The 26,175-nt window shown below is 38.6% G+C and overlaps 1 protein-coding gene across 2 annotated transcripts in view; it reads left to right on the forward strand.

Annotated features, from left to right (window-relative positions):
• The window catches only part of SVEP1 (sushi, von Willebrand factor type A, EGF and pentraxin domain containing 1), a 119,618-nt gene that overhangs the window by 51,498 nt on the left and 41,945 nt on the right, over positions 1–26,175 (forward strand). For both annotated transcript variants that reach the window (XM_032095312.1, XM_032095313.1), the window contains exons 8-28: positions 1,176–1,294; positions 2,528–2,657; positions 3,301–3,408; positions 3,640–3,771; positions 5,023–5,217; positions 6,392–6,513; positions 8,082–8,190; positions 10,077–10,265; positions 10,593–10,826; positions 11,345–11,506; positions 12,232–12,393; positions 13,236–13,397; positions 13,952–14,046; positions 15,187–15,283; positions 15,893–16,006; positions 16,893–17,006; positions 17,897–18,098; positions 19,129–19,286; positions 20,435–20,636; positions 21,306–21,481; positions 22,709–22,833. In XM_032095312.1, the coding sequence (XP_031951203.1) occupies positions 1,176–1,294; positions 2,528–2,657; positions 3,301–3,408; positions 3,640–3,771; positions 5,023–5,217; positions 6,392–6,513; positions 8,082–8,190; positions 10,077–10,265; positions 10,593–10,826; positions 11,345–11,506; positions 12,232–12,393; positions 13,236–13,397; positions 13,952–14,046; positions 15,187–15,283; positions 15,893–16,006; positions 16,893–17,006; positions 17,897–18,098; positions 19,129–19,286; positions 20,435–20,636; positions 21,306–21,481; positions 22,709–22,833 (3,107 nt within the window). The remainder of the gene's footprint in view (positions 1–1,175; positions 1,295–2,527; positions 2,658–3,300; positions 3,409–3,639; positions 3,772–5,022; positions 5,218–6,391; positions 6,514–8,081; positions 8,191–10,076; positions 10,266–10,592; positions 10,827–11,344; positions 11,507–12,231; positions 12,394–13,235; positions 13,398–13,951; positions 14,047–15,186; positions 15,284–15,892; positions 16,007–16,892; positions 17,007–17,896; positions 18,099–19,128; positions 19,287–20,434; positions 20,637–21,305; positions 21,482–22,708; positions 22,834–26,175) is intronic.

Consider the following 26,175-nt stretch of genomic DNA (forward strand, 5'->3'; position numbering starts at 1 on the left):
CTTTCTCTGTTTTGCTGCCAACATATTTGGCCAGTTCAAAAGAGCCATTTTCTTTCTGACTTATTTATTATTAGCCCTTTCAGAGAATTTCACTTTCAAATGGAATTTGCCCCAGCCTGAAGGCTGTGGTCAAGGGAGTGTGAACCATAACTGGTAGTTATTTATAAGAGTACATTTCTAATAAAAATTTCATTTGAATGAGTTCAAAGGAAGGCAAAATCACATATATTTATTACTTTTCATTCTTAATTATGTAATTTAATTGCCCAAGTTATGTCTGTACCAGAATTATTTCATAATAAAAATATAAGTGGTATCAGTTCTGAGTTGTTTTAAAGCCTCTTGGGCATAGATGAGTTCAGAGCCAAATGTGTCCTTGTCCTATGAGTCTAGAGACCGTTCATCAAGCAACACCACGGCAATAAAATAACCTGACCACAAATGTTTTGGGAGGCTCTATGCCAGGGAACTGAAGTAGTACTTCAAGTTTGTCAGAGAAACTTGAGGTGTAAATGTTGGTAGTGATGTTACCCGTATTGTACCACCAGTCCTCTGGAACCATCTGGCACTGTCACATGTCACAAGAAGACTCCATTTGTCCTACATTATACCTTGTAATAGGAGTTTGTTAAGGAACATTTCCAGTAACTGCTGCCCAGATTTTGACATTGTTACTTTTAAGTCAGTTCCACAGCATGCTCCAGAGAATTTGAGAGTCACTATTGTCTTGTTCATAGTTTATATATCATGTCAAAACTACTTCCAGGTTTTTTTAAGTCACTGACTGTCAGAAACAAGTGTTTTCATCTGTATGTGTCCTGTGTCTGGACAGGGAAGGGATAGAGAAGGAAGGGATGAGTAATAAAAGAAACAAATTAATTCTTACTTATTCCTTGGGCTTTGGTTCTGTGTAGAAACCAGAATATTGTTGTACTCAGTGATAAACAAAAATACAGCAAAAATCAGTCCTTTCCACAGGAGGATTTACTAATCATGTGTGAATCTCTAGGCAAGAATTACAAAGGGGCAGAGACAGGAAATTTACAAAAATATGTACATTTATATTCCAGGCATTATGAGAAAGAGTGGTTATAACAAGTTTCAGTCTAACCATTATAGAGGTTTTACTTCCGTAATACCACATATAAAACTAGATTGTCCTTTTCCTGGTTTAGATATTGAGGCGCCTCGGATCCACTGCCCAGACAATATTGAGACTGTGACTCTGGAACATCATAACTCTGCTAATATCAGCTGGCAGGTACCAGCAGCTGAGGATAACTCTGGCGATGAGGCAAGTCAAAATCTCTATCTGTTTAACTGGACGCGGTCTTTCTGATTTCGATTAATTTTATCATCCACTAGAATTTCTTTCTTCTGATAAGCAGAAGCAAAATCTTCTAGAAAATTTTATCTTGAGAATTCAGCATTTTCTGTCTTGATTAGAGTTTTGCAGCCACAGAACACTGCATGGAGTTTCAGTGCATAAAACCTCATACGGTTAATTTATGTGGTAAAAAGAAAGAATGTTCTCTTGTTTATAATATGAAGACAGCTGCTTTAAAAATGAGCACTTAGAATGTGAAGAAGTTTAATAAACTCTTCTCAGAAGGAAGTAAACCAGTTCATTAATCTAAAGGGCTAACAAGTACACGCTGGGTTAAGTAAAAACTAATTTCAGCTTCCTAGGTGAGAAAGAGAAATCTGATTTTCCTGTGCAAGGTTCAGAAGTGTTGCCATTGGCCACCATAGGTGTCAGAGGCTTGGAAATGGAATTACCAGGAAAACTTGCTTCAGAGCTGTTTCATAAAGAGCAACATTCCGTACAGGCTCAGGCATGATCAAGTTACAGCAACTGAATGCTTTATCAGGAGTCAGCAGAGGAACAGTGAGTCTGTGTGTGCTTTTAATGCAGGAGTTTTTTGCACTAGGAAACTGAGCTATCCCAGTAAAAGAGATTGAAGTTCACACATTTTCATCTGTGGCATAGCTATTGTCAGGTACTATAGCTCTGCTGACACAGGGACATTCATTGAACTGTGGAAGCCAAGTGCCGTACCGAAGCATCTGTGGGCTATTGACTCATACACATACATAGATTCAAACTGCATATGTAACTTATGGCCCACAACTGTGTGCTCCATTCCTCTCCCAGGTCTGTTGCCCTTGCAGCTGGAGAGCTGTCTACAGACAAAACAGGTTCTAAGCCAATGTAGCGTGCCTTCAGTGCCATTTGACAAACAAGCATCAGTCTGGAATTTTCTTAATGCACAATGCTGTAATCTCCAACAGGTCAGGGTCCAGATCCTGACTAGGGAAATCCTTGTTGCTATAAGGAAGGCAGATTTAAGAAGGGACATAGATCACCCTGTTGTAAAGTCCGTCCTTACTACTTTAAGAAGCTATTTGCATTAAGCATGAACAGGCTTGACATTGAAGAATACTAGTCTGTGCACTTTTTGAAACATGAATACCATGATTAGTAACCAGCTTTGGCTTTTAAATAACAAGTGTTTTCCTATGACAGGTCTCAGTTCGTGTTACCCCAGCTTTTATACCACCATTTCTCTTCCCAATTGGCGAAGTTGACGTTACTTACACAGCAACTGATAAGTCAGGCAATGAGGCAAGCTGTACATTCCACGTCAAAGTTATTGGTAAGTGCTAGTAAAAATCACTGGGAAGGCTGTCTGTCATGGCTGCAAACTAATTTGTGCAGAAAGAGACTGTGAGTCACTGGTCTTTAGGTGTGCAGTTATAAGCCCAGGATTATTGTCATCACCATTCCTGGGTCACAGTTTGCATACTTGCAGTCACTGCTTGCAATGTTCAGTTTGGGGTGTATTTTATTCTGCCATTCTTTCTGACTGTTAAGATTTCTCCCCAGACTGGTTTATTAAGTGCTTTATTGCATTGTCACTTCTTGCTTTCATCATAAATCTCTATTTAATTCTTGAAAGACTCCAACAAAGTTTCCAAAGTTCACACACATTACTGATGCAAATCACTATTAAAGTATTTCTGTAGGACAGTTGTGTTATTCAGGAGTCCTGCAGGTAGTCCAAGGTTTGCTCTGTAGAAAGCAAACACTGCAGAAGCCATGAGTTCAGCAGAATAATTACTTTTGTCCATTCACTCAGCGTCTTCCAATTGCTGCAACTTCCAGGTTGTTCACCTTTGTTGTATGTTCCAATACGAGCTTAAAGCTGCTGTTTACCTGACTTCTTCTGGTTGTAGATGCCATTTGAGTGTGACAGTAGTTCTGTAAGGTAATGTCATGCCATCTTTCAAATTCTGCAGATGCAGAACCTCCTGTAGTTGACAGATGCAGATCTCCACCACCCATACAAGCAGTGGAAAATGATTACCCAGCGACATGGGAAGAACCAGAATTTTCAGACAATTCAGGTGAGATAGTGGACCCCAAAACATGCAGGAGATGGTGGAAGGCTAGAGAACTCCACCTGTTCGCTCATAATCCCTTGGAGTGAGATTTTTTGCAGTTCCTTTTGCTTATTTATTTTTAAGAATACATAATTTTGAAGATTTGCTGCCATTTCCTTTTCCGTTTGTCAGGGCTGGCTATAAGCAAGACTCTTTTGCTTACCGATGCCTTAGATTGTCTTTTAACTCTTCTAGGTGGTCCACTGACTGTCACTAGGAGTCATGCACCCGGAGATCGCTTTCCCAAAGGAGAGACAACAGTCCAGTACACAGCTGTGGATCCTTCTGGCAATAACAGGACATGTGAGATCCACATTGTCCTCAAAGGTCTGTTGTCTTCATCTTCTGGGCAAGACCATATGGCATTGTTTTAACTGAATATCATAAAGGATGCAAGATTGCTCCAGCCCTCCCTTTAGTTATTCCCTTTTTATATTGGAGTAACTTGAAGGCAATCAAAATATTCATTAGTACTGTCTAAGACTGATACAGCGCAGCGGTGAATTTGGTTCTATAAATTCAAATTAGGTATAAAAGCATTGAAATTAAGATTCATTAAGCAGTAAAACATAAAAGTGGGTCTTTTGGTTTTTTGCAGTGACAGATACCATGTGAAATGTATTAATAGGTGTTACTTAAATCTTACTTCAAATCTGTAGTTAAAAGGAAAACTTTCTGCTAATTTTTCTGTAATTACATGCAAATATTACAGAAGATAATAAAACACTCTAGATTTTGGAATATACCTGTCCCTATAGGCATACTAGTGCATTTTGTTTATTGCATAGACATCTCTTCCCCCCAGTTCGCTTTTCCTTAAAAATCCAAACAATAATTTGGCACATAAAATATTAAGAATAAAAAATCTACTCTGTACCTGCTTTTTACTTTTTATGTATTACTTGGACATCTGTATAAAAAATATCTGTTAGTCAAGAGAGAATTTAAAATCATGCAGACTGGAATTTTGGTTATAGCTTTCAGGAAAGGTAAGTTGCAAATGGATGTGCTAGTCTCTGATTTCCTCTAAATCTTAGCAAGGACCAGCCAGTGCTTAGAACTGGCATTGTATCAAGGTCTATACCACCTCAGACTTCTTGGGGTTCAGTGTTTGTGACTAACGTTTACAGATGTTCACAACCTCCTTCACAGTCAGCCTGAAAAATGAATTGTAACTGAGGTTATGAGGTTACCCTGAGTTGTTGTGATGGTGCAGAATGGATAATGTTTAGTTAGAATTCAAGATGTAACAAGATTACTAGAATTCATTGTGTAAAGTTCATGTGAAAACTTAGATTGAGGTTTTATATTATTTTAGTAAACAGTTTTTCATATATAATTTTTTTTTAAAGTCTTCGTGTTTCTGGTTTTCCAATTGCAATGGCAGAATTTGAGAATTATTTAGCAGTAGCCTGATCCTGACTTTATGGAAGTAGCAAATAATACTTCCACAAACTTCAACAGAGGCAAGATCAGGTCACTACTAGGTACTTTTGGAAATCTCATCAGTGCCATTTTCATGCAGGATCACTTATTTCATGGCATTAATCATTATATAAATCTTTGCGTTTTTCCTAGGTTCTCCCTGTGAAGTTTCCTTTGAGCCTGTGAATGGTGATTTTATATGCACATCAGATGAAGCAGGAGTTAATTGCACATTGCACTGTGCAGAGGGTTACAGCTTTTCAGAAGGATCAAGTGAAAACTACTATTGTGCATATGAAGATGGTCTCTGGAAGCCACCTTATTCTCCAGAGTGGCCTAGCTGCTCTTGTAAGTCTTACTGGTACTAAGATGAATCTGCAACTCATGAAACACTATATTTAATGAGAAAGCAAATGAAAATGTTTTAGAAATTCTGACTTCTATTTATTTATAACAAATATTCTCTGTCCTCTGCCTCTGAATTGTTACAAATATTGTGAAATGATGCTTGGAAGTCTGTAAATGTGTTATTTGAGAAGCTGTCTAAACCACAAAAATAGCTGTGAATTTGAATCGGAGGAATCACAAAATAGCAAAGATGGCAAAGATAACAGTTTAGTTGAAACAGGTTTTTAACAAGCACTGGAAGTGTCTTTTTAATAGGAATACAACAGTATTGGCAACTTACTGATTGAAATGCATAGTGTGTGCTGTATTTACATATCTAATTACCATCAGATTAGAAGAGTTTATGTGTTTTCTCTGAGATGGACACATGCAAAACTTCAGTGGTGGAATATTCCACCTTTGGTGACATTTTCTATAATATATGTATTAGAACTACATTTGAAGCCAGTCTTAGTACCAGTTAAATAGATACAGATTTTGACTTGCCTCGTCACCAGAGTTATCCTCAGCTGCTGGTACCTGCCAGCTGATATTAGCAGAGTTATGATGTTCCAGAGTCACAGTCTCAATATTGTCTGGGCAGTGGATCCGAGGCGCTTCAATATCTAGTGTTGCGTCCACTTCCATTGGAGTCAATTTCTTGGTTTCAGCATGAAAAGATCAGTGTTTCAGCTATGAACAAATGAGAGTTATGTTTCAGAGATACCAATTCAAAATGCATAACTTGGACATGTCGGAACTTTGCTTAATTTCCGATGAGAACTTTTTATATTTAGTCTAGCAACATTAGTAATAAGACTTTTATATTTATTGCTTTCCTCTCAGTAAAAAGTTAGCATGAACTTTAGTTGACAGCTCACAGCTTTTTTCCAATAAGAAAATGCTGAAGTAGAAAAATGACTTAGTTTTTAATGTCTTTTAAAATTTCCAGTAAATGTTATGCCTGCCAAAGGGTCATATCATTGGCTGAGATAACAGTGATCCATTTAAATTGCTGATTTAAAGACTGTGCTTCTTGCCTCCTTGTGTTCCAGTTTTAGCCTGAATTATCTTCATTTTAGCTATGAAACTCTTGCGCTGATCAGTAAAAATTTATTTCTCCAACATTTTTCAGTAAATCGTTTTGCAAACCATGGATTCAAATCCTTTGAAATGCTCTACAAAGCAACACGATGTGATGACAACAATCTTCTAAACAGCTTTACTGATGCATTCCAGATTGCTCTTGGTAAAATGGTAGGTTAGTAAATACTCCTTCCCTTTACATACTTCTTGAAAAATATTGTTACTTTTTCCAGTTAGCTACCTTTGTGCAAGGAAATTGACAGCAGAAGCCCATAAGTTAATTCTGTGTTTTTTCAGAAGGTGACAAGTTATTTTTAAAAATAAAGATGATTCACTGGCTTTTTAATGTAGTTCAGTTTAGTCTTCAATGTGGAGTCATATGCAGCAGAATTTATGCAAGTGTCCAAGTAGTTTAGGGAGCTGCAGCTCGTAGATTTTCAGTAGGCTTCCAAGGAGAACCTGTGTAGCTTTGAAAACCCCAGTCAATTGTCCCCTCAGTGCTATTTTTGAAAGTTGGGTGTGATCATAAAATAAATGTATTTTATATAGTATGTGTATAATATATAACCAAATAGCATGATGAATATGCATATGTACCAATAGATACATTCCAAATTTGGTGTGTACGTCCAGGCACTTAAATCCAGTAGCAATGATCTGCTCAGGTTTCATGAGTTTCATGAGTTGCATGAGTCCCTTGCCCTGATTCAGGTTTTTTCTTTCCAGCAGAGAAATCTTGACTGATTTTATTTCTGTTTCTTTCCCTGGCACCACCAGTGCTTGAGCTGTTATTTTGGCAAGTAAAAGAAAATAAGGAAAAAAAGGATAGTGACCTTTCCAACCAGTTACACCAAAATGCAACAGTCTGGGAAAACATTCAAAAAGGCTGTTTTGAATATGCCTATTCCTATTCCCAAGAGTTTGAATCTCTACCAGAGATGCAAAAAGTGGGAATGAATGGGCAGGAGCATCTTTTCAATGAAAGTTGATATAGAAAAAACAAAACCATTTCAAAACATTGCCTAGGGCCCCACTTGCTTGAAACCTTTCTGTAAAAAGCAAGAAATACATATTTTATCAAAAATCATGCATTCATCTATTCTTAGGTAATCAATCTCCTACTGTTTTTATGGAGGGTAAAAAATAAACAATATCAGAAAGGCTTCTGTTGAGTTTGCTGTTGTGTGATTTCTGTCATGTGATTTCTGTCCTCCTGAGATTTTTTTCCCTCCCCTCTGAGATCTTTTGGTGCATAAGTCCCTTTCCATGGGTAGGGAGAGGTGGGTATGAAGAAGAAAGGTTTGAAAGTTAGAAAAAGTGACAGCATTTTTGTAAACCTCACAGAATTACAGGTAATATAGCTGGAAAGAAAACAAGTGCTTTATAAATATGAGCTATTCAGCAGGGAGAAGAAAGCCTGAATATACTTCTGTGTTCTGGGATTTCACATGCAAGAGTGATTAATTGTAAGACTAATGAATTGACATCTTCTCTTAAAAAAAGGTCTTCTATAACAAAGAGATTGTACTCCTGCAAGTTGCTTTCTTATTTCTGAGTTCTATCAATAAAACATACCTCTTTTAGCAGACCTTGCCCAGGTTATAAGAGACATGAAATGGTAAATCTAGTGTCGCTGGCAGAACCAGTGCTTTACATTGTAATTAGAAGTTTTTATAAGCCAGGAGAGAGGGCTTTATGTGGTTTTATGTTTTTAATGTTATTCTTCTTTATGTTGAAAGGTCCCATCATTCTGTAATGATGTCGATGATATTGACTGCAGACTGGAAGATCAGACACAGAAACACTGCTTGGAATATAATTATGATTATGAAAATGGATTTGCCATTGGTAATTATTGATTCCACAGGTTCTTAGCCACCCAGGTTTAAAGCAGTGGGATTCTTGCCACAATGTCTTTAGTGAGATTTTTTATTTTAAATAACTGTGGCACTCATAAGATAATAAGCAATTACATAATAGGTTTTATAAAAATATTGTGGAACTGTTTGATGTCTGGTATCCATGCTTCTTCCTATATAATGTGGAGGAAGAATTTCCTGAGATGCCTTATAGTGGGGAGGGAAGAAAAGCACAGACACACACAGTCCTAGAAACGTGCTTGGTTAGCCTAGAAAAAAGTAGCTTCCTAATCACATACAGTTGAAAACGAAAATACTGAAAAGCTCCAAGAATTAGATTTGGAGATTGTTAAAAAGATGAGGAGCATCTGTGATGCTGGTTCGGATCTGCCCAGAATCCTCACTGTGTAAAGCTATATGCACTTACATTGGCCCATTTGCTGTGAAAATACTTCCTGCATGCAAGGGCAGATTTTGCACCATGACTGTAGCTGTATCAGAGTGAAATCCGTAACCGTCCTAGTGGTTGTTCCCACTTTGGTTTATGCCAAAGTAAGTAAGTTTTCATTTTCAGTCCAGTTTTGAACAGCTTGGTGTCTGTGTTGTGCTGCTGTTGTTCTTGGCCTTTCTGAGTCCCTTAGGAGTGCTGAGAGAAGAAAAGCTGAAAATGGATACCTTACATTACCTGTCTTAGCAGGAGGCATTTTGGCAGATCCACATCAGAATCTGTCATAGGACTGTGTCTCTCTTACAGATTTATAGTGGAGGTACTTGGTAGAACTTCCTGCTTATGCTCACCTTTTAGAATGCTTCACTCTGAGAGCATTTGTTTGTGTTCAGACATGCAGCAGGTCTGGAAGTACTGTCTGCAGTTGTCATCAGCATAAGGATGAATGCTGATGACAGCTGGAACTAATCTGTAAAGGCATGTGGAAAAAACAGTGTTACAGACATGGAATGTAGGGTCCTATTCTCATCTGGTTCATGTCAACTTCTTACCAGAATAACCTTGTTGCTGTTTTTCAGGAGTTTCTCATGATTTTACACTGCAGAAGCAGGAGATGAGAACTCTCCTCAAGGCATGAGAGACAGAAGTTTAGAAAATAAGTTGTGGAATGCTCACATGATATTAAACTGTGAGGTTAACTTGTCCTAGTTGCCACTGTAAATAAAGCATAATCTTGGTGATGCTAACAGATGATTGGCAGATATTTCTTCTATCTTCATGTTTTCTAAAAAATAATCTAGATAAATGTAATAGACCACATCCCTCTAGATTTAGTAACCATGAGAAGTAGATTGTGTACAGAAGCAATGCTGATTGAAATCATGTTAGAGTGGCAAAGGACATTAGACACGGGCTGAATTTGACTCCCTGTGTGTAACAAGAAATGCCTATCTAGGGTAATACACACATAAGGTGATGCCTTTTCTGAGAGGCCAGACAATGTTAGAACTGTTCTAACAAGGAGTTGTGAGAAGACGCAATGGAAGCATGGCATAGGCTGTGCTGTCTGTAAGTAAGGGCAATATGGAATTGTTTAGGATGTTGCTGGCAGGTGAGGGTGCAGGTGTGGGTTCATGCAGGACAGAGGAAGAGAAAGAATTGCAACACTGTAACTTTTATAACTAGTTCTTTAAAGCTTTGGCTAATTTCACATGACTCAGGTCATCTAAGATATCACTTAGGAGTAAGACTTTTCATTGGCAAAAATGCAGGTACAGTAGCCACTTATACAGAGTCAAAGTCAATACACATCATCTGGAGCTTCAAACAGATCCCATTCTGTTGGAGTTGTATTTCAGAAATAAGTACAGGTACTTATTTTCCACATGATGTTGCTTTTCTTTTTGTTCTTTCTTAATGTCTCACAGGCCCTGCTGGCTGGGGAACAGCAAACAACCTGGATTATTCCTATGGTGATTTTGTTGATGCAGTACAAGGAGAAGACTTATCCAAGCATCTCTCTGCCTCTGTAAAAGCAGCACCTGCTCGGGTCAAAAGGCATAAGCTGAATGTTCCAATGACTGACCAAAAAATCAAGTTAATATTTAACATCACAGGTGAGACAAGTCAAAACATGGAACTTCTCTGCTTCCTCCTTTTTAAAAATTGTGTTTCTAAGATGGTCAGTAAAAACTTCTCCAGCTCACAGAAGCCTGGTGAAGATGCAGATGGCCATTCTCTGGACACAGCTGTAGCGCCATTTCATCACAGAGTTTTTCTTTGAGGGAAAGATCATAGCCTTCATGGAGGGCTGTGTGCACGTGGCCTCTTTTCCACTTTCCACTGACAAGCTTGAGTGTTGCACTCTTGATAAATTCCAGAGTACACTGGAAGTGCTGACTGCAAAATCTGTGTGTTTTTTGTGTTTGCTGTTTATATTCCAGCTAGCGTGCCACTGCCTGATGAAAGAAATGATACATTGGAATTGGAAAACCAGAGACGGCTCCTTAAAACTCTGGAAATGATCACAAACAGGCTGAATAGAACTCTCAATAAGGAGCCTATGTATTCTTTTCAGTTTGCATCTGAGCTCATTGTAGCTGACACCAACTCACTGGAGACTGAGAAGGCCTTTCTTTTCTGCAGGCCTGGTTCTGTGCTGAGAGGGAGAATGTGTGGTAAGCTGGATGACTTGTTTCTTATGTGTATTTAAAATCCTTTTGCAAAACAAGGTTTTAGAGGAGTTCTGCAGAGGGTTATGATTTGACACAGCCCAGTGCTTGTGGTCTCCCATAACAATAAATTGCAAAAAATGCTTTGCACAGTTTGACTTCCAGAGGATGTTTATGTTCCTAACCAAGGCCTGTGGAAAAGGGATGCTTTGTATCCAGGATTCTACTCCCGGGGGAAGACAGGCAAATCCATGCTTGGTCATACAGAGAAAACAGTGTTTGGTATGCAGTCTTTTAACCCTGTTAGTCCTGTGAGTGATGTGTAGCTAAGATAGGGAATTGGATTCCATTTCCTGTGCATAGTTAAATCTTCACAGTGTTCCAGAGAGATACCCTATCCGCTGAAGAACAGAATCACATTTCATAAAAAACAGCATTTGACTAAATGGGAACTCCAGGGGCAAGGCAGGTATGTATGATTTCTCACTCTGAGGGAAACTTATGTTTCCAACATTACGTTATAGTCAACTGCCCTTTGGGTACCTATTACTCCCTGGAGCATCTTACCTGTGAAAGCTGCTGGACTGGATCCTATCAAGATGAGGAAGGGCAGCTGGAATGCAAAAGTTGTCCATCTGGTAGCTATACTGAGTATCTACACTCTAGAAGCATCTCCGAGTGCAAAGGTGAGAACTTTTGTCTTACTCAGGAAGCCACTTCTGAATTCTTGGTGACGTCCTTTTGGACCCCATGATGGAAATACTGGAATGAAGCTAGCCTGTGAAATGAGGAGTGCTCCTAATTGCACCTTAATGCACATGCATAAGGAAATATCTAAGTTTTCACCAATGCTCTGGCATGCAGGATGCCTGGGCAGAGGTTTTAAGAAGAGTTAGCCTTTAACATTTTGTTTAATTTCAGTCTTTCATTTCTGTATTTCATTTCTGAGACTGCATGCCCATTTTTTAGAGAAAAATACACTTAATACCACTGTCATCCTTGCCAGCCCCTCTCCATCCTAGCCTACAATGCTGAGGCATTGAACAGCCCAGAACCACTGTGTGTTTGTAACTTCTTCTGAAAAGGAAAGAGCTAGTTTGATTTAATTTTTATTGTCTTTATTACTGTTAGTTTTGTTGATGAAAATGAGTCGCTGGATTGCAGTAAATCATCTGTGAAGCTGATTGGAAGAGAATTTACTGGTTAATAATTCATAATTGCACTATCAGTACCTTACCAGAACTGGCTTTTTTTTTGCCCTTTGTAGCCATGAAGTCCTTCAGAGTAGAGTACGCTCCAGAAACAAAACTCCTTGTGATGTGTATTGTAATTTCAACATTATTTTCAGAGATCAGGAGCCATGTTTCCTGTTGGACATTGCTTAATCTTTCTGAGCTCTTTTGCCTTGTAGCTCAATGCAAGCAGGGAACATATTCACCTAATGGTCTTGAGACGTGTGAAACATGTCCACTTGGAACATATCAGCCATCATTTGGATCCAGGAATTGCATCTCTTGTCCAGAAAATACATCAACAGTAAAAAGAGGTGCCGTGGATGTCTCAGCTTGTGGAGGTTTGTAACAAAAGGGTGATGAATTTTTTTTAACTAAATATTAAAAATGTCTAAATTGTTGTTTAAACATCAGTGAATATAATCCAGTTCATCTGCCTTAGACTGTATTCTTCTTCTGGTTAAGTGTAGACCAAGCAACATTTCCTAGCAAAGTGGTAGGTCATTTCCTGCTACCAATTGCCCTCCTCCTGATTTTCAAGATGGATTCTTATATAAGGAGGAATAAAATGAGATATGTGATGGGTACCTAAATGAAAATAAAACCTTTTTCCTCACATAAGAGAAAGGAAATTGTCACTATTATCTCTCCCTCATTTTTTGTGCAAAAATTCTGAATTTTAACACAGTTTTCTCTGTAATTTGTTCCAAGAAATTCTCCTCAACTGTCTTTGACAATCTTTGCCAGAAGAATTCCCAGGGAAATAGTCTGTAAGGATACATGGTGCAAAAAAGCCTTGTCTTTGTCCTTACTCCTTCTTAAAGGAGAAAAAAATCTAACAACAACCAAAACAAACGAAGTAAAAAAACCAAACAAACAAAAAACATGTGAGAGATGCAAGGGAAGTTCCATTTAAAAGCTGCCCCCAGAGCAGCAAAAGTCATAAAATGAAATACTTTCCAGATATTTCCATAATCCTTTGAGAACAACATGGCACCTCACAGAAGATTTTAAATTGACATTTCCTAGAGTTGTGAATTCCTGGCAGATTTCATCCTGTTCCTTTTAAGCCTAAGAAGAGACTATGAGAGGAGAACAGAAAGCAATAAAAAAGAGGTGGAGGGCGGTAAGGTGGATGTGCAAGAGATCAGATTGCTCAAAAAAGGTCTTTTTGCTTTTGCAGTACCATGTCGTGCAGGCGAGTTCTCTCGTACAGGTTTGACACCTTGCTACCCTTGTCCCAGAGACTACTATCAACCAGATCCGGGAAAGTCCTACTGCTTGTCTTGTCCCTTTTATGGAACAACAACTGTTATTGGTGCCAGATCCATCACAGATTGTTCAAGTAAGCCAAATTTTCTCTGCTGGATAAAGCGAATAAAGGGACCATCTAAAGGGTAGCCAGAAGTAGTCTTAATAGAAAACATCCCACTTACTTTCTGGACAAATGCAGGCCTTTGATTTCAACCAGTGAAGTTCTCAGCTGGTTCTGCCTACTGGTGTAGCCTCTGTTTTTAAGAGTGACTCAATATGAAGGCTCAATAAACAGAATATACATATGCAGTGTGTGTGTACACTGTTTATGTATATTATACGCATATGCTATAGAGAGAAACATATATAAATACACACTGATATGTATATGCATGCATGTATCTGTATATAAAAACATAGAAAATATTTTTATATGTACACACACATACGTGTTTTAGAAATGTATGTCCTTACAAATACATATTTGTGTAATGAGAACTGTAAAATTTGCTTTTTATTCCCACAAATACACTTTTTTCAGTGTATCTCTATATGCATTACTAACATGCAGTTATAATGCCCCCATGGAATAGGGACCTTACTACACAGTGTTATTAACAGTGTTTTCATATCTTTACTCTTTAGGTTTTGGCTCTACTTTTTCAGCAGCCGAGGAGAGTATAATGATGGTACCAGCCTTCCCAGAAAATATCAGCAAGCGGTACAAAGTCAGCAGTCAGGTAAAGACAAGTGTTATTTTCCAGTGTTATCTCAGGTGAAATAAAAAGCACTTCATGCAGCAGTAAACAAGTAAGACCTTTTTAAATGTAATTCTTTTGCTGACTTTATTTCCTGAAGAGATGAAAGCAATGGTTAAGAGGGGAGCACTCAAACTTTGTCATAGAAGGACTTTCATTGAACAGACAAAGTGGCATCAGCTGTCAACAATCTTAAATTCCAGTCTTGAAGCCTACACCTGATGTATGAAATAATTATTACACTTGTAGAAGAACAGTAAACAACAGGAAGAGTTTCAGACAATTTAGAAAAAGTAGATTGAGTGTATTCAGTCATCTGAGGTCTTCCATATGCTGAATTCCAGAAAATGCAACCAGACATCTAAGTCTCAGATGTAAAATCTTGAGTTTACATATTGTAGCACAGATACACTTGGGAGGAGGCAAGCAGAGCTCCCTTCTGTTGTGAGTACCCCCTCTGAAATAACAGGCAAGTTCTCGTGTGAAACTCGTCTAGTGACAATGTTTCTTGGAGATGCCTCCTTACCCCCACCCTCTCACCCCCAGTCTGTAACTCTTGATGAGACTGAATCCGAATGGAATCTTGATTGAATCGGAATTTGGCATATTGTGTAAATAGGAGCAAGGTTGACTCATGACAAATTTGGCCTGAACCATTGTATAACACAGGGATAGGTGACAAACTGATCTTCTATGGTTTTAATTGACCATTTGCTCCAGGGCTTTGATGAATTCTGGTTTGCAAAAGTAGTAGAAATAATGCCACATCAGCTCACCTGATGGCCAGTAGCAGGAAGTGATTAGCTGATGTAGAAGGATGCAAAGTGGAGAACTTGCATATTATATATAGCTTAATATAAACTGTGAATCATAGCTCAGACAGTTTTGAGGGAATTTTGCTAAGTAAAAGGTAATTTTAAAATAATATTTCAGATTTGTGGTATTTTTCAATAGGAAAAAACCACAAATGGTTACCGTGCTGGGAAGACAGAGGAGGAACTAGAAGCTAATGCCAGTGACTTTTTTATCCCATCTTTCCAAAATTACTATCGGTTATACAATTTAAAACTAGAGTACTGTGTGCCAGCTTTGCTGTAATTGTATTGTTTGTGCCTTTGGCAGGTCTTCCACGAGTGTTTTCTGGAACCATGCCACAATAATGGGACATGCAAGCAATTGGGAAGTGGATATATTTGCATATGCCCCCTTGGATATACAGGTAAAAAACTTGGAAGCAGGTGGAGTAGCTAGTATTTCTTGATGCCCTTAAAATGAGGACGTATAAAGAAGTAAAGCATTTCAGTATAGCCTAACTAATTGGAATATTCATCACATATTTAGAATATATAAGAATGTAGATGCTTCCTCATATCCTTGCTGTATTATGTTGTGTTTTGCAGAAAAGCTTTTGAAAAGGATTTCTTTTAATGGAGTTAATGGATGTGAAAATCCTATCAACTTGGCAATATTTATGATTAACAAAAGCTAGAAATTTGAAGTCTTGACAGCTAATTCCACCTGTACTGAGCTTGTATTCCTCTTCAGTGTTAGCTTCCTAGTGGCTTCAAAGCAAAGAGATGTCTTACAATTCAGCTGTTTTCAAGAAGTTACTTTTGATAGGTATTGCCACTCTCTCAAACTGCTCTGTTGTCCAGTGTGCATCACACCTTTCTAACAACATTTGTCTCAGGTCTGTGTTAAAGCACAATCTAATGAGATGATAATAAACCTTAATCAATCATGTTTTCCTATATTAGGTAGTCATATCATCCACGTTTCTGAACAATTTTAAGTTTTCCTATTCTCAGTCCTTTATTTTGCATTCTAGGCTTGAAATGTGAAACACAAGTTGATGAGTGTAAATCATCTCCTTGCCAAAACAATGGAATATGCAAAGATGGCATTGGGACCTTTGTTTGCCACTGTCAACCAGGCTATTCAGGTAATTTGTTTCACTTCATAGCTTTGCTTCAGACAGGCATCATTTCTGTGCCAAGTAAATAACACAAAGCACAAGTGCTGTGTAATTCCATATCCACGGAATTATAACAGGAAAACAGTATGATCTACAGTTTAGAGTAAGGTTCTAGTATATGTGAATAGGTTTTGAAATAAAATGATGAGCTTCTGAGGACAGGATGGGGGAGTGTGTGTTTGTGTCTGTGTGTGTGCATGTATCCTTCTCTTTTGTGACATTTCTGGTCTGAAAGATGGAATAAGGTTTAGGGAATTAGTAAATACTAACAGGGAAAGTACTTGTGAGACTGGCTGCCCAGCTAGATACAGCATTTATGCAGTTGCTTTACTGCAGCCTTGTGAATAAGTGAGTGGGCTTTTGCTTATATTTTTTCTCAGTGTTTTGAACTGTCACCTGCATGCACATGGAAGGTATTGAAATCTGCAGGGAAATTAACACACTTGAATACTTGGCCAAAGCAGCACCTGATTTCTAAATATTGAAGTAAACTATTGAGGAGATAATTTTGTGTAATCAAAAAAAAATCTTTGTGTTTTCCATTAGAAATGGTCTCCCTCACTGTTTGTGTTTATGACTATACATTTATCAACAGCAGCATTAGCTGGATGGGTTTTTAAACATTATAAAGACACACAATGGACTTTGTATCTTGATCCCAGCATCCAAATAACACAGATGATCTCTGTAACTGTTGCAGTAGAGTAGACAATCATGTAATTTTATCACCTGCTCTCGGTTACCTTTCATCCTGCTTGCAGTATGATGTTGTTCTGTTTTCCACATCAAGTCACTGCAGCATACAGTCTGTGACCATGCCTTGATCATGCCTTGTAATCCTTGCTGTTTGAAGGTCTCTTGTGCGAGGAAGACATAAATGAATGTAGCTCCAGTCCGTGTTTGAATGGAGCCCACTGTGTTGATGGCAAGAATGGTTACCGCTGCACATGCACAAAAGGGTTCACAGGTACACCTTATTCTCTTTAAGTCAGTCTTTACTCTTTCTGACCAAAAAATGTGTCTTCCTACCCTACCCAAAGTATTTCCATCTCACTGCTATATAGCAATATATATAATATATATTAATATGAATGTAACTTATGGATGTTCCTTAAATCTGTCTAATCTCTCAGACTCTCTGTAGTGCAAATGTGACTTCAGAAGGATTTACTAAGTGCTAGATCTTCAGTTACTAATTTTGCCATGAACTTGCTGCATGATGTTAAGGAACAAATAACAACATTCCAATGTTTGAACATGGGTTCAAATTGTTACTTTTAATTTTATTTAAAAATAAAAATATTAGAACTGTAGAAAAAATGGTCTATATTAAAACTACTCCCCAATCCCCTACTCTGCATTCATAGGTTTCTGTAACCAATACACATATCTGTTGATTATCATGTTGACAAAGAACTCCACCATAAAATCACGTTCAGTTTCACTGCTTGTGACATAGGGCCTCTTTCACATCAGAAATCACAGAATCATGTGTTTATGGCTTTCACATCTCTCTCTGGAGTTAAGGTTTCAGCCAAATGTCTTTTATAGTAGCTTTTCATTAGTTGCTCAGAATAGTTTCTCAGGTGATTTCCTGGTTCACCCCAAATTAGTCATGTTTAAATTCTACAGTTTGCTACATGTTATTTCTGTAACTGTTAAGATGGTTCTCATAATTCTTCTGTGTCCACTTAACCCTTGTTAGTGGAGTTAATCCCAAACCTGCATGGCTACTCTTATGTTTGCTTTTTCTCAGAAGATCAGCTGCATCCTTTAAAAAACGGAGATGTGTTAATAATCTCCATTCTTAGGTTAATTCAATCCAGAACTGTTACTTTGTTCTTTTTTTTTTCTCAGGTGATCGCTGTGAAAGGGAAATGAATGAATGCCTTTCAAACCCATGTCTTAATAGGGCTATTTGTGAAGATCGAGTTGGAAGTTTCTCCTGCAAGTGTCTCCCAGGTTTTACTGGTGTCTTGTGTGAAAGAAACATTGATGAGTGTCTCAGCAGGCCTTGTAGGAATGGAGCTACATGCAGAGATGGTATCAACAGCTTCAGGTGAAAAACAGATCATTAATGTAATATAATTTGGAAAGTCAGACGTATTCTGGTGCCTCAGCCTTCTTAGATTTCTTTAGCAAGCGTTTTGGCAGCCTGATCCAAAATAAGTGGTCCCTTTATGAACTGTAAAAGAGATTTTAAAAGACAATAAAATATATCCTAGTGTCTTGACTCTTAAAAAATTCCAAGGAAAACAACAAAGAAAATGTGCAGAGTTTGAAATGTAAGTGTGGTAGGACTGCATGGTTTTATTATTGTCTTCCAAAAGATGTCCATTTTCCCAAACTTCAGGCGCTTGTCTTGCTTTCCACTGTAATAATACATGATGACCAGTTATGTACCTGGTAATACTACATTTCTATAGCTCGGAAAGACAGGGATAGCTGCACATAGTGAGACTGTAGAGGTTAAAATGCAAACCCCAGTGGAAACTTTGAGCTACTTAATTTTATGCTTTAGGGTATCTGAATTCAGATCAGAAGCTACAAATGCCACTAGAAGTGTCATATCTTAGGTCACTGTATAGGTAGATGGGCCAGCTGTTAATGTCTGCATTTAGTTAGTCTTTCCCTCCCCAAAGCCCCAGCAGTTTTGATGCCTTTCAAGCACCTTGGTTTTCCAAGTATCAGAGGTTTTTGGTGTCTCTATACTGGCTTGGTTTTCCCTAAATATAAATGTGTCTGTCTGCGAAGCTGAATACCTCTCATCTTTAATTCTGTGTACCTCGGAGATGTTTTGCTCATGGCAGTGCAATGATTATGTCTCCTAGTTTCATATGAAGAAATGTAGGCTGTTCAAATATTGTACTGCATTGTATTGTCTAGAAGTGATTTTACACAGCTAATAGAATGCAAGCGTGCTTAAGAGGAATGACCAAAACAAAACTCCATTAATTCTGTAATATATCTTCTGTTGATTTTTTTTTAGTGTTATGATATACCATTCTCATTGGCAGATCTTGCCTCATAGCCAGAATTCTTTGTTATAATAGCTGTCACCTCTGAAGTGTGCTTCTCTACCTCCATAGGTGTCTCTGTGTGACAGGGTACACAGGACTGAACTGTGAAGTGAACATCAATGACTGTGACTCCAGTCCCTGCTTAAACCAAGCCACCTGTGTGGATGCCTTGAACTCGTACGTTTGTAAATGTCCCCCTGGCTTTACAGGCAGCAGGTGTGAAACAGGTACACAGGACTAAGTCTCAGAAAAAGGTGCCTTGACTAAGTCTCTGTGCAAGATTTGAACTGGCTGGGCTGCTTTCATACAGCTTCCCCAGAAAGTAGCTAGGGTGGTGGGACTGTGAGAGAATGAGTGAAGTCTGTGTGGCTGCAGCATTAATAATTGCAGAAAAGTAACAGCGTGTGTCTGTGTCATTTCTCTTTTCTAAGGCATGGTTCTATCTTTTTAATACCCAGTATTGAATTTAATTTGTAGTTGTTGTGTGTGTCTGAGTTAAGCAGCTCTTTCTGTTTCTTCTATTTTGTATAGGGCTTTGCATCACAGGGTTCGAGATTAGTATGTGGTAGTCTCAGCTTCAGAAGTCCTAAAGGCATCAGGTTCCCTACAGGCAAAAGGGTATCAAGTTTGCTATAGCCAGGCGGCAAGAGTCACAGGACGACTTCCTGTGGGATACTGGAGACATCTGAACCACAAGGCGGAAATCTGTTTGTCTTTTAGAACCTTTCCCTAAATATTATAAAGTCGTATACTAGTAGCTGGTGACTCTTTAAACAGAAGCCATGTTGATTTCACAAAGACAGTAGAAGACATACAGGACATTTACCCCTGCCATCCTATGTCAGAGTTTAACACCCACCTTTCAGGAGAGCTCCACTTGATAACATAACATGTAGCATCCTTGTAAAGCATGTCACTGTGCATTGAACAGCAGCACAGAAGTGCTGTCCCATACCAATGCAGTGTATTGCAGTAAGTCCAGAACAGGAAAAATCTTGGGTTATTTTGGGGTTTTTCTTCAAAGCTTGATTAAATGGAACCAGCTGATTATACCTCTTTAGGTTGCTGGATGGTAGATGCTAGTTGGATATGTCACTTCAGTGATAGAGGACTGAGAAGAAAGGTTCATGTTCATTGTTAGATAATCAGCTTCTTTTTCAGTTATTTGTCTTCAAATGCTGTATTCTAGCCTTGGAAAGCTCTGTATGCTGGCTGATGTTAGACTGCCAAATGTTCTTTCTACCTCTATTCAATTTAAAATGAATATTTTTTGTCGAAGGGCTTCATTCCACTTTATTGCATTTGCTTAGATTTCATTTAATTCTTTTTCTGTTTGTGTGAATAGTGTTCTGAAAATTCTTTGTCTTTGCTGCAGAACAGTCCTCTGGTTTCAATCTTGATTTTGAAGTCTCTGGTATCTATGGATACGTCATGCTTGATGGTGTTTTACCGTCTCTTGGTGGCATCACCTGCACATTCTGGATGAAATCTACTGACACCACAAACTATGGGACTCCCATTTCTTATGCAGTGGAGAATGGAAGTGATAATGCATTTCTTCTGACTGATTACAATGGGTAAATCACAGTTCTGCTTTTCTATAGCTTACAAATGTCTTGGATTGATAAAGGAAGTGTAGAACAGAAGTCTAAGTTTTGCCTACTTTGGGGTAGAAAAATCTGCATCCAAACTCCCTTGACAGAGTTGTATCTTTGTTTTGCTTTTCTCCTTGCTTTGTTTCCATCACTTTTTGCTCTGTAGAAGAGTAATGGCAAGAGAGCAGTGAATTTAGAAGACAATTTTTGTGGACTACATTCACGTCTTATCTAAATGGCTTGTTGAGACAATAAGTGGATTAAATGGAGCTCAGCACTCAGAGTACTTCTAGCATGATTCTAAAAGCAGAGTATGACTTGTACTTTTACAAAAGCAGAGTATGACTTGTAGTGTGACTCCAAACTCAACAGGAAAGTTTAAGAATTCACTACGTAGCCATGACTTGAGCCTTTATATTTTGTTACAAAAACATGTTACTTATTTCACTATGCTTTGCATATGATAATCAATTTCCAAGTCATCTGGGAGAGAGATACCATCTGTGATGATCTTTCAAGAGAGGTTTCTCATATGATACAGTCACAGTTACCTTGTTAGTCAAATAACATTTATTTGAGTCATGGGGGACAGACCACGCTTGTAAAGTTGCTGCATGCAGCTGAGTATGCCTGTGTCTTCCTTGCATGCAGCTGGGTTCTTTATGTGAATGGGAAAGAGAAGATAACAGACTGTCCTTCAGTGAATGATGGAAACTGGCATCACATTGCGGTCACATGGACATGCACGGATGGGGCATGGAAGGTGTACATCGATGGAAAACTGTCCGATGGAGGCAGTGGGCTCTCTGTTGGATCAAAGATCCCTGGTATGCTTCATTCATTTTATACCACGTCTGTTGCCTTCATTCTGTTTTTAGTGCAGAATATGCAAGAAAATTTTTATGTAGGTGTTTTTAGTAGATGTTCACATTTTCAGCATTTATGAAAAGCTCATGTTTGCTGTTCTTTTTTGTGAGGACAGTTCCCCTCACTCGGCATCACTGAGGACAAAATGCGCCATTCTGGGATAAATTAGTAGGTAACTTCTTTTATGGACAATGCAGTTTAGTCCACAAAGGAACCTGTGCAGACCAAGTTCTGGAATGGCTTTGTGAGAACAAGTTTCTCACTCAACAAAATTAAGTTTATCTGGCATTTTCCTTACATATGTGTGTTCAGAGTTGATTAGCCTAGCCTTCTCCTGTTCTTTTCAGTCACCTATTTAAAGTTATCTTTGTATTTTTTTCCTAACAAGGTGGGGTTTGCTCTTTCATTTTTTTCCTGTGATCAGTCATCTATAGAGTCATATCAGAGGACAGGAAAAGAAGTATCTTCAGCATTGAAGAGCTAGAAAAAGCCTGGTGTTATGTGGCTGCAAAGAGAGTCTGGTTTGATACTGTTTGCATACTGCTATCCAAATTTACATGGAGCTTCAAAAGACTATTTTATTAAAATAAAAAATTAAATACTGAAACATTTTAGTCCAAGTGCCTTATGCTTCCTCCTGTCTTTCACAATTACCTTGGAGTTCTCTAAGACCTCAGGAAGAGTACTGCCACCATTACTTTCTGACCTTGTCCACATACCCTATGATGAACAAAATGCATGTTCACATGTTACTGGTCAAGGAGAGGAAATTTAACTTGTGCACCATGTCTCAGAGCATTGACTACCGTCAGTGTGCTTCAGAGGGTATGGAATCACATTTGACCTGTACGACTTTGTAAGCTTTTGTTTAAAGCAGGAAATGTAAGTTAGTACTGTAAAATATGCCCCACCTGCTCAAAACTGCATTTTAAATTGCGGCCATAGGTGATTTCTGTTCCTATATGTATTTGACAGTCACTTCCAAATTGTTATGTTGACCTACCTCAGCCTAGCATAAGGCTTCCCAGAGGTTTTGCTGAGAGAGTTTGTTGAAGGTGGGTGGTCTTCACTGTAAAACCCTAGTAACACAGGGTACAAAAAGCTTTGTTTTGCTTAGTTTTTAATCTTCTTATGGGATCCCTGCTGTAAGGCTTTGTTTCCCACCCGTCTTCAAATTCTGAGTTTAGGTGGTGGTGCACTTGTGCTGGGTCAAGAGCAAGATCAAAAAGGAGAAGGATTCAACCCAGCTGAATCTTTTGTGGGCTCCATCAGCCAGCTCAACATTTGGGACCATGTACTTTCTCCACAGCAGGTAAATCCTTACTGCAGTGTTCGACCAGAGGGCTCTGAGCATAGGATGAACATTTGAGAAGGCATTCCAAGTTAGCATATTGGGTAGACCTCTACTCCCTCAGAAGTCAGTGGGGACTAGATGGAGTTCTGACTTAGGGTAATAAGCTCAATGTAGTAAGTAAAGTCGCTTTAAGCAAAACTAAGTCTGGTAAAATCAACACTGAGTCATCTTCTATTTCGATTGAGCCTTTCTGTAGTATGTGGCTTCAAAACAGAAAGGAAGTCATGCATGAAAGTTAACAGTACTGCTAGAAGAGAGAAAAATCCAATGAAGCAAGCTAAGCACTTGTTTTACAGACCACATACAGTTTCCTTATTCTGCTGTGTGAAGGCACTGTTAAAACTTCAGAGAGGAAACTTCAGAATTTCTGTCAATGCATTAGACACTGAAAAATCTGGTCTATATAGTCTCAGGAAAAGTCTGAAAGGGCAGGATAACTGAATATTGAGTTAAATCTAATCAGGTACAAAAAGTAAAGGCTTGGCAGCACTAAACTTCCACTGAGTTAAAAATTAATAAAGATTTAAAGGCGTCTTCAAGGACAGTGATCCCTCAACTTTTCTGGGACACAAGCATCAGTGCTCAGTTATCCTCTGATTGGAATTTGTTTCTCTATTCCTAGTTGGCACCTCCTACTTCCATCTATGACTACTGGTTGTGTCTCCCACCGTGGGCTGCTGTAGAAGCCTGACTCTATGTACTTTATAATCTCCCCATACACACTGGAGGCTGCTGTGAGGTGTGCCCATAGCTGCTTCTGCTCTAGGCTGAACCAGCCTCTCCTCCCAGAGCAAATGTTCCATCCCATCCCTGAACTTGTTCCAACTTGTCAATGTCTTTCTTGTCGTGAGGAGGAGCCCAAAATGGAATGCAGTACTCCAGATGTGATCTAACAAGCACTGAGAAGGAATAATTCCTTCCTTCGTTCTCTGATGGTAACCCTGTTCACACAGCCAAGGATGCTGTTGGTCCTCACTCTTTGCACAGTGCACAGCTGGCCAGTACTCAGCTCACTGCCTGCCAGAGTCCCTAAGTCCTTTTCCACAGAGCTGCTCCTGCTCTTGGCTTTCCCCAGACTATATTGTTCAGAAGGTTTTTCCTTCCCATTTTTACTTGTTGAATTTCGTGAGGTCTGGGTTGGCCCTTTACTCCAGCCTGTCAAGGTCCCTACAGACACAACTCTGTCCTTGAGCACACTGACTAGTGATATTATCACCAACTTGATTTTATCTGCAAACCTGATGACAGTGCTCCATCACCACTTTCTGCTCATTAGCATTTCAATACTGAAGGTCAGAAGTGTTAAATTTTTGATAACACTTGAACAGCAAAGACAAATGTTTAAAGTTAGAGGCATTTCTTTGGGGAAGAGTCTTTGGATTAGAAGATTCTGCTCTCCTGATTTTTCTTAAAGTTGTACCACTAATTGGTGGTTTGTAGCTGTTTGTTATCCATGATCCAAATAAGAAATAATGACATGAACAGAAAAAACAGTAAAGCAGAATCCTTGCTTCCAGCATCCAGACGTCTCCTCTGTTTCTCCTTTTTTTACTACTTTGCCTCTCTTCGAGGTTTAAAACTAACCAACCATCTGCTACTATTCTTGGCTTTTAGGGTCACCAACTGTTGCATTGCCAAGTCAGATCTTCAAGTCTTTGTTCACTAGCAGTTTCGAAGCTGATAAGCATACGTGTGATTTTTACAGGGCACACTGGTGAAGAGTTTTAAGTGCGATTTTCTTTAGCTTTCTCAGTAGTTTCCCCTTTAATGACAGATCTGATTGAATTCCCACTTGGTTCAGATGCAATAGAATTAGGACAGGGAAGAAAATCCTGCCATTCATTTATAGTATTCATATTACTCATCTGAAAAGACAGATGTGACACCAGACAGGAAGCTAAGCCAAGTAAGCTTCCTATGAAATTTTTACCTCTTTCATTTCAGAGCTTGGAATAGTAAATTGCAATTGTAATCTGTTATCATTAGGTGTGTTCTGGCCAGCTGGAACTATTCATTAAGTCTTACCTTCCTATTCTCAGCCATAAAGGAAAGCAGGGTGACAGAATATGTTGCCTAGTGAATAGAGGAGGGTGGAATCTAGTCTTTAAGATTTTTCATTGTGTGCTTTAGTTGCTTATTCACTTGCACATTAATTTTATCTAGGTAAACCAGCACTCTGGTTGTTTTGTTGAATTGACAGCAACAGAAATATGAGTAGTGTATAGGGAACTGTGAGGTCCTTTCTGGCCCTCCCATTCTCCATCATATGGCTTGAAAGGGCTGATTCTCAAACTTGTATTTCCCACACTGGAAAGTTTTTCATGCAGATTCCTTGCAACTTGTTTGCAGCCTTTGGCCTAAGCAGTTTCCATTGGAACAGATAGCTGAAAAGAGAACTTTGAAATGGCCTCAGAATAAACAGAGAACACTGATTTCTTCTCCAGCTATACTGACTCTAGAAGAGTCCAATCTGCCTCACGGAGTTCAGAGTAGGGACAATATGAGAACAAATCACTCCAAAGTTCATTACGTATCTTTCTTTCTCACTAGGATAGACACTGTAGAACATTATTCTTGGTAGCTGATTGCATCCACTGGAAACTTGACAGAAGCCAATCACCCATATGAGAAAACTTTTCCATCAGAGACATATGACCAGATCTTCTCTCAAGATACTAATCTGCTGTTGATCTAATAGTGTATTTCTTTCTTCCCTCCTGTACTTAGTTGGCCTGTATAGTTCCTGTTTCTATACTTGGTTAGTTATGTCCCTGTCCCTCTTTGGTTGGGCCTTGCCTGCAGTATTTTAGAGAGTCTAGTTAATTCAGTTCACAAAACTTGTGTTCTGGAAACAACTAATTGCCTTATGAAACTGCTCCTCTTTGTGTTTCTTCTGTCCCTTAAATCTGATGCAGTGCTAGCAGTTTTCAGAATGCAGATCTTGAACATTAAGTCCCTTTTGGCTCCTATTTGACATTTTCTGCAAATAGATAAGTGGTCTCTTCAGGTTGCATCCTCATTACTGTATTTTTATGAGATGTAGATGCATTTTTCTTTTACACTAACAAATGCAGTTGGGTCTCAAGAGCTGTTTTCAATACTGTGTTTGTATGTCAAGTAGTCCTTCAGGTAGTGACTCAGCACAAACTGTCCATAGCTAGATGGCTTATAAAAACAGAATAATAAGTACTTCAGCCAGGAACCTCTTGTGCTAGAAAGGATGAACATTACTTGCTCAAGTATCTGTTCTAGTGTTGCATGCACGTATGAAGGGAATATCTTTTTTCTTTAATATTCTTT

Source organism: Corvus moneduloides, chromosome Z (assembly GCF_009650955.1).
Source record: "Corvus moneduloides isolate bCorMon1 chromosome Z, bCorMon1.pri, whole genome shotgun sequence".
Taxonomy (NCBI): Eukaryota; Metazoa; Chordata; class Aves; order Passeriformes; family Corvidae; genus Corvus; species Corvus moneduloides.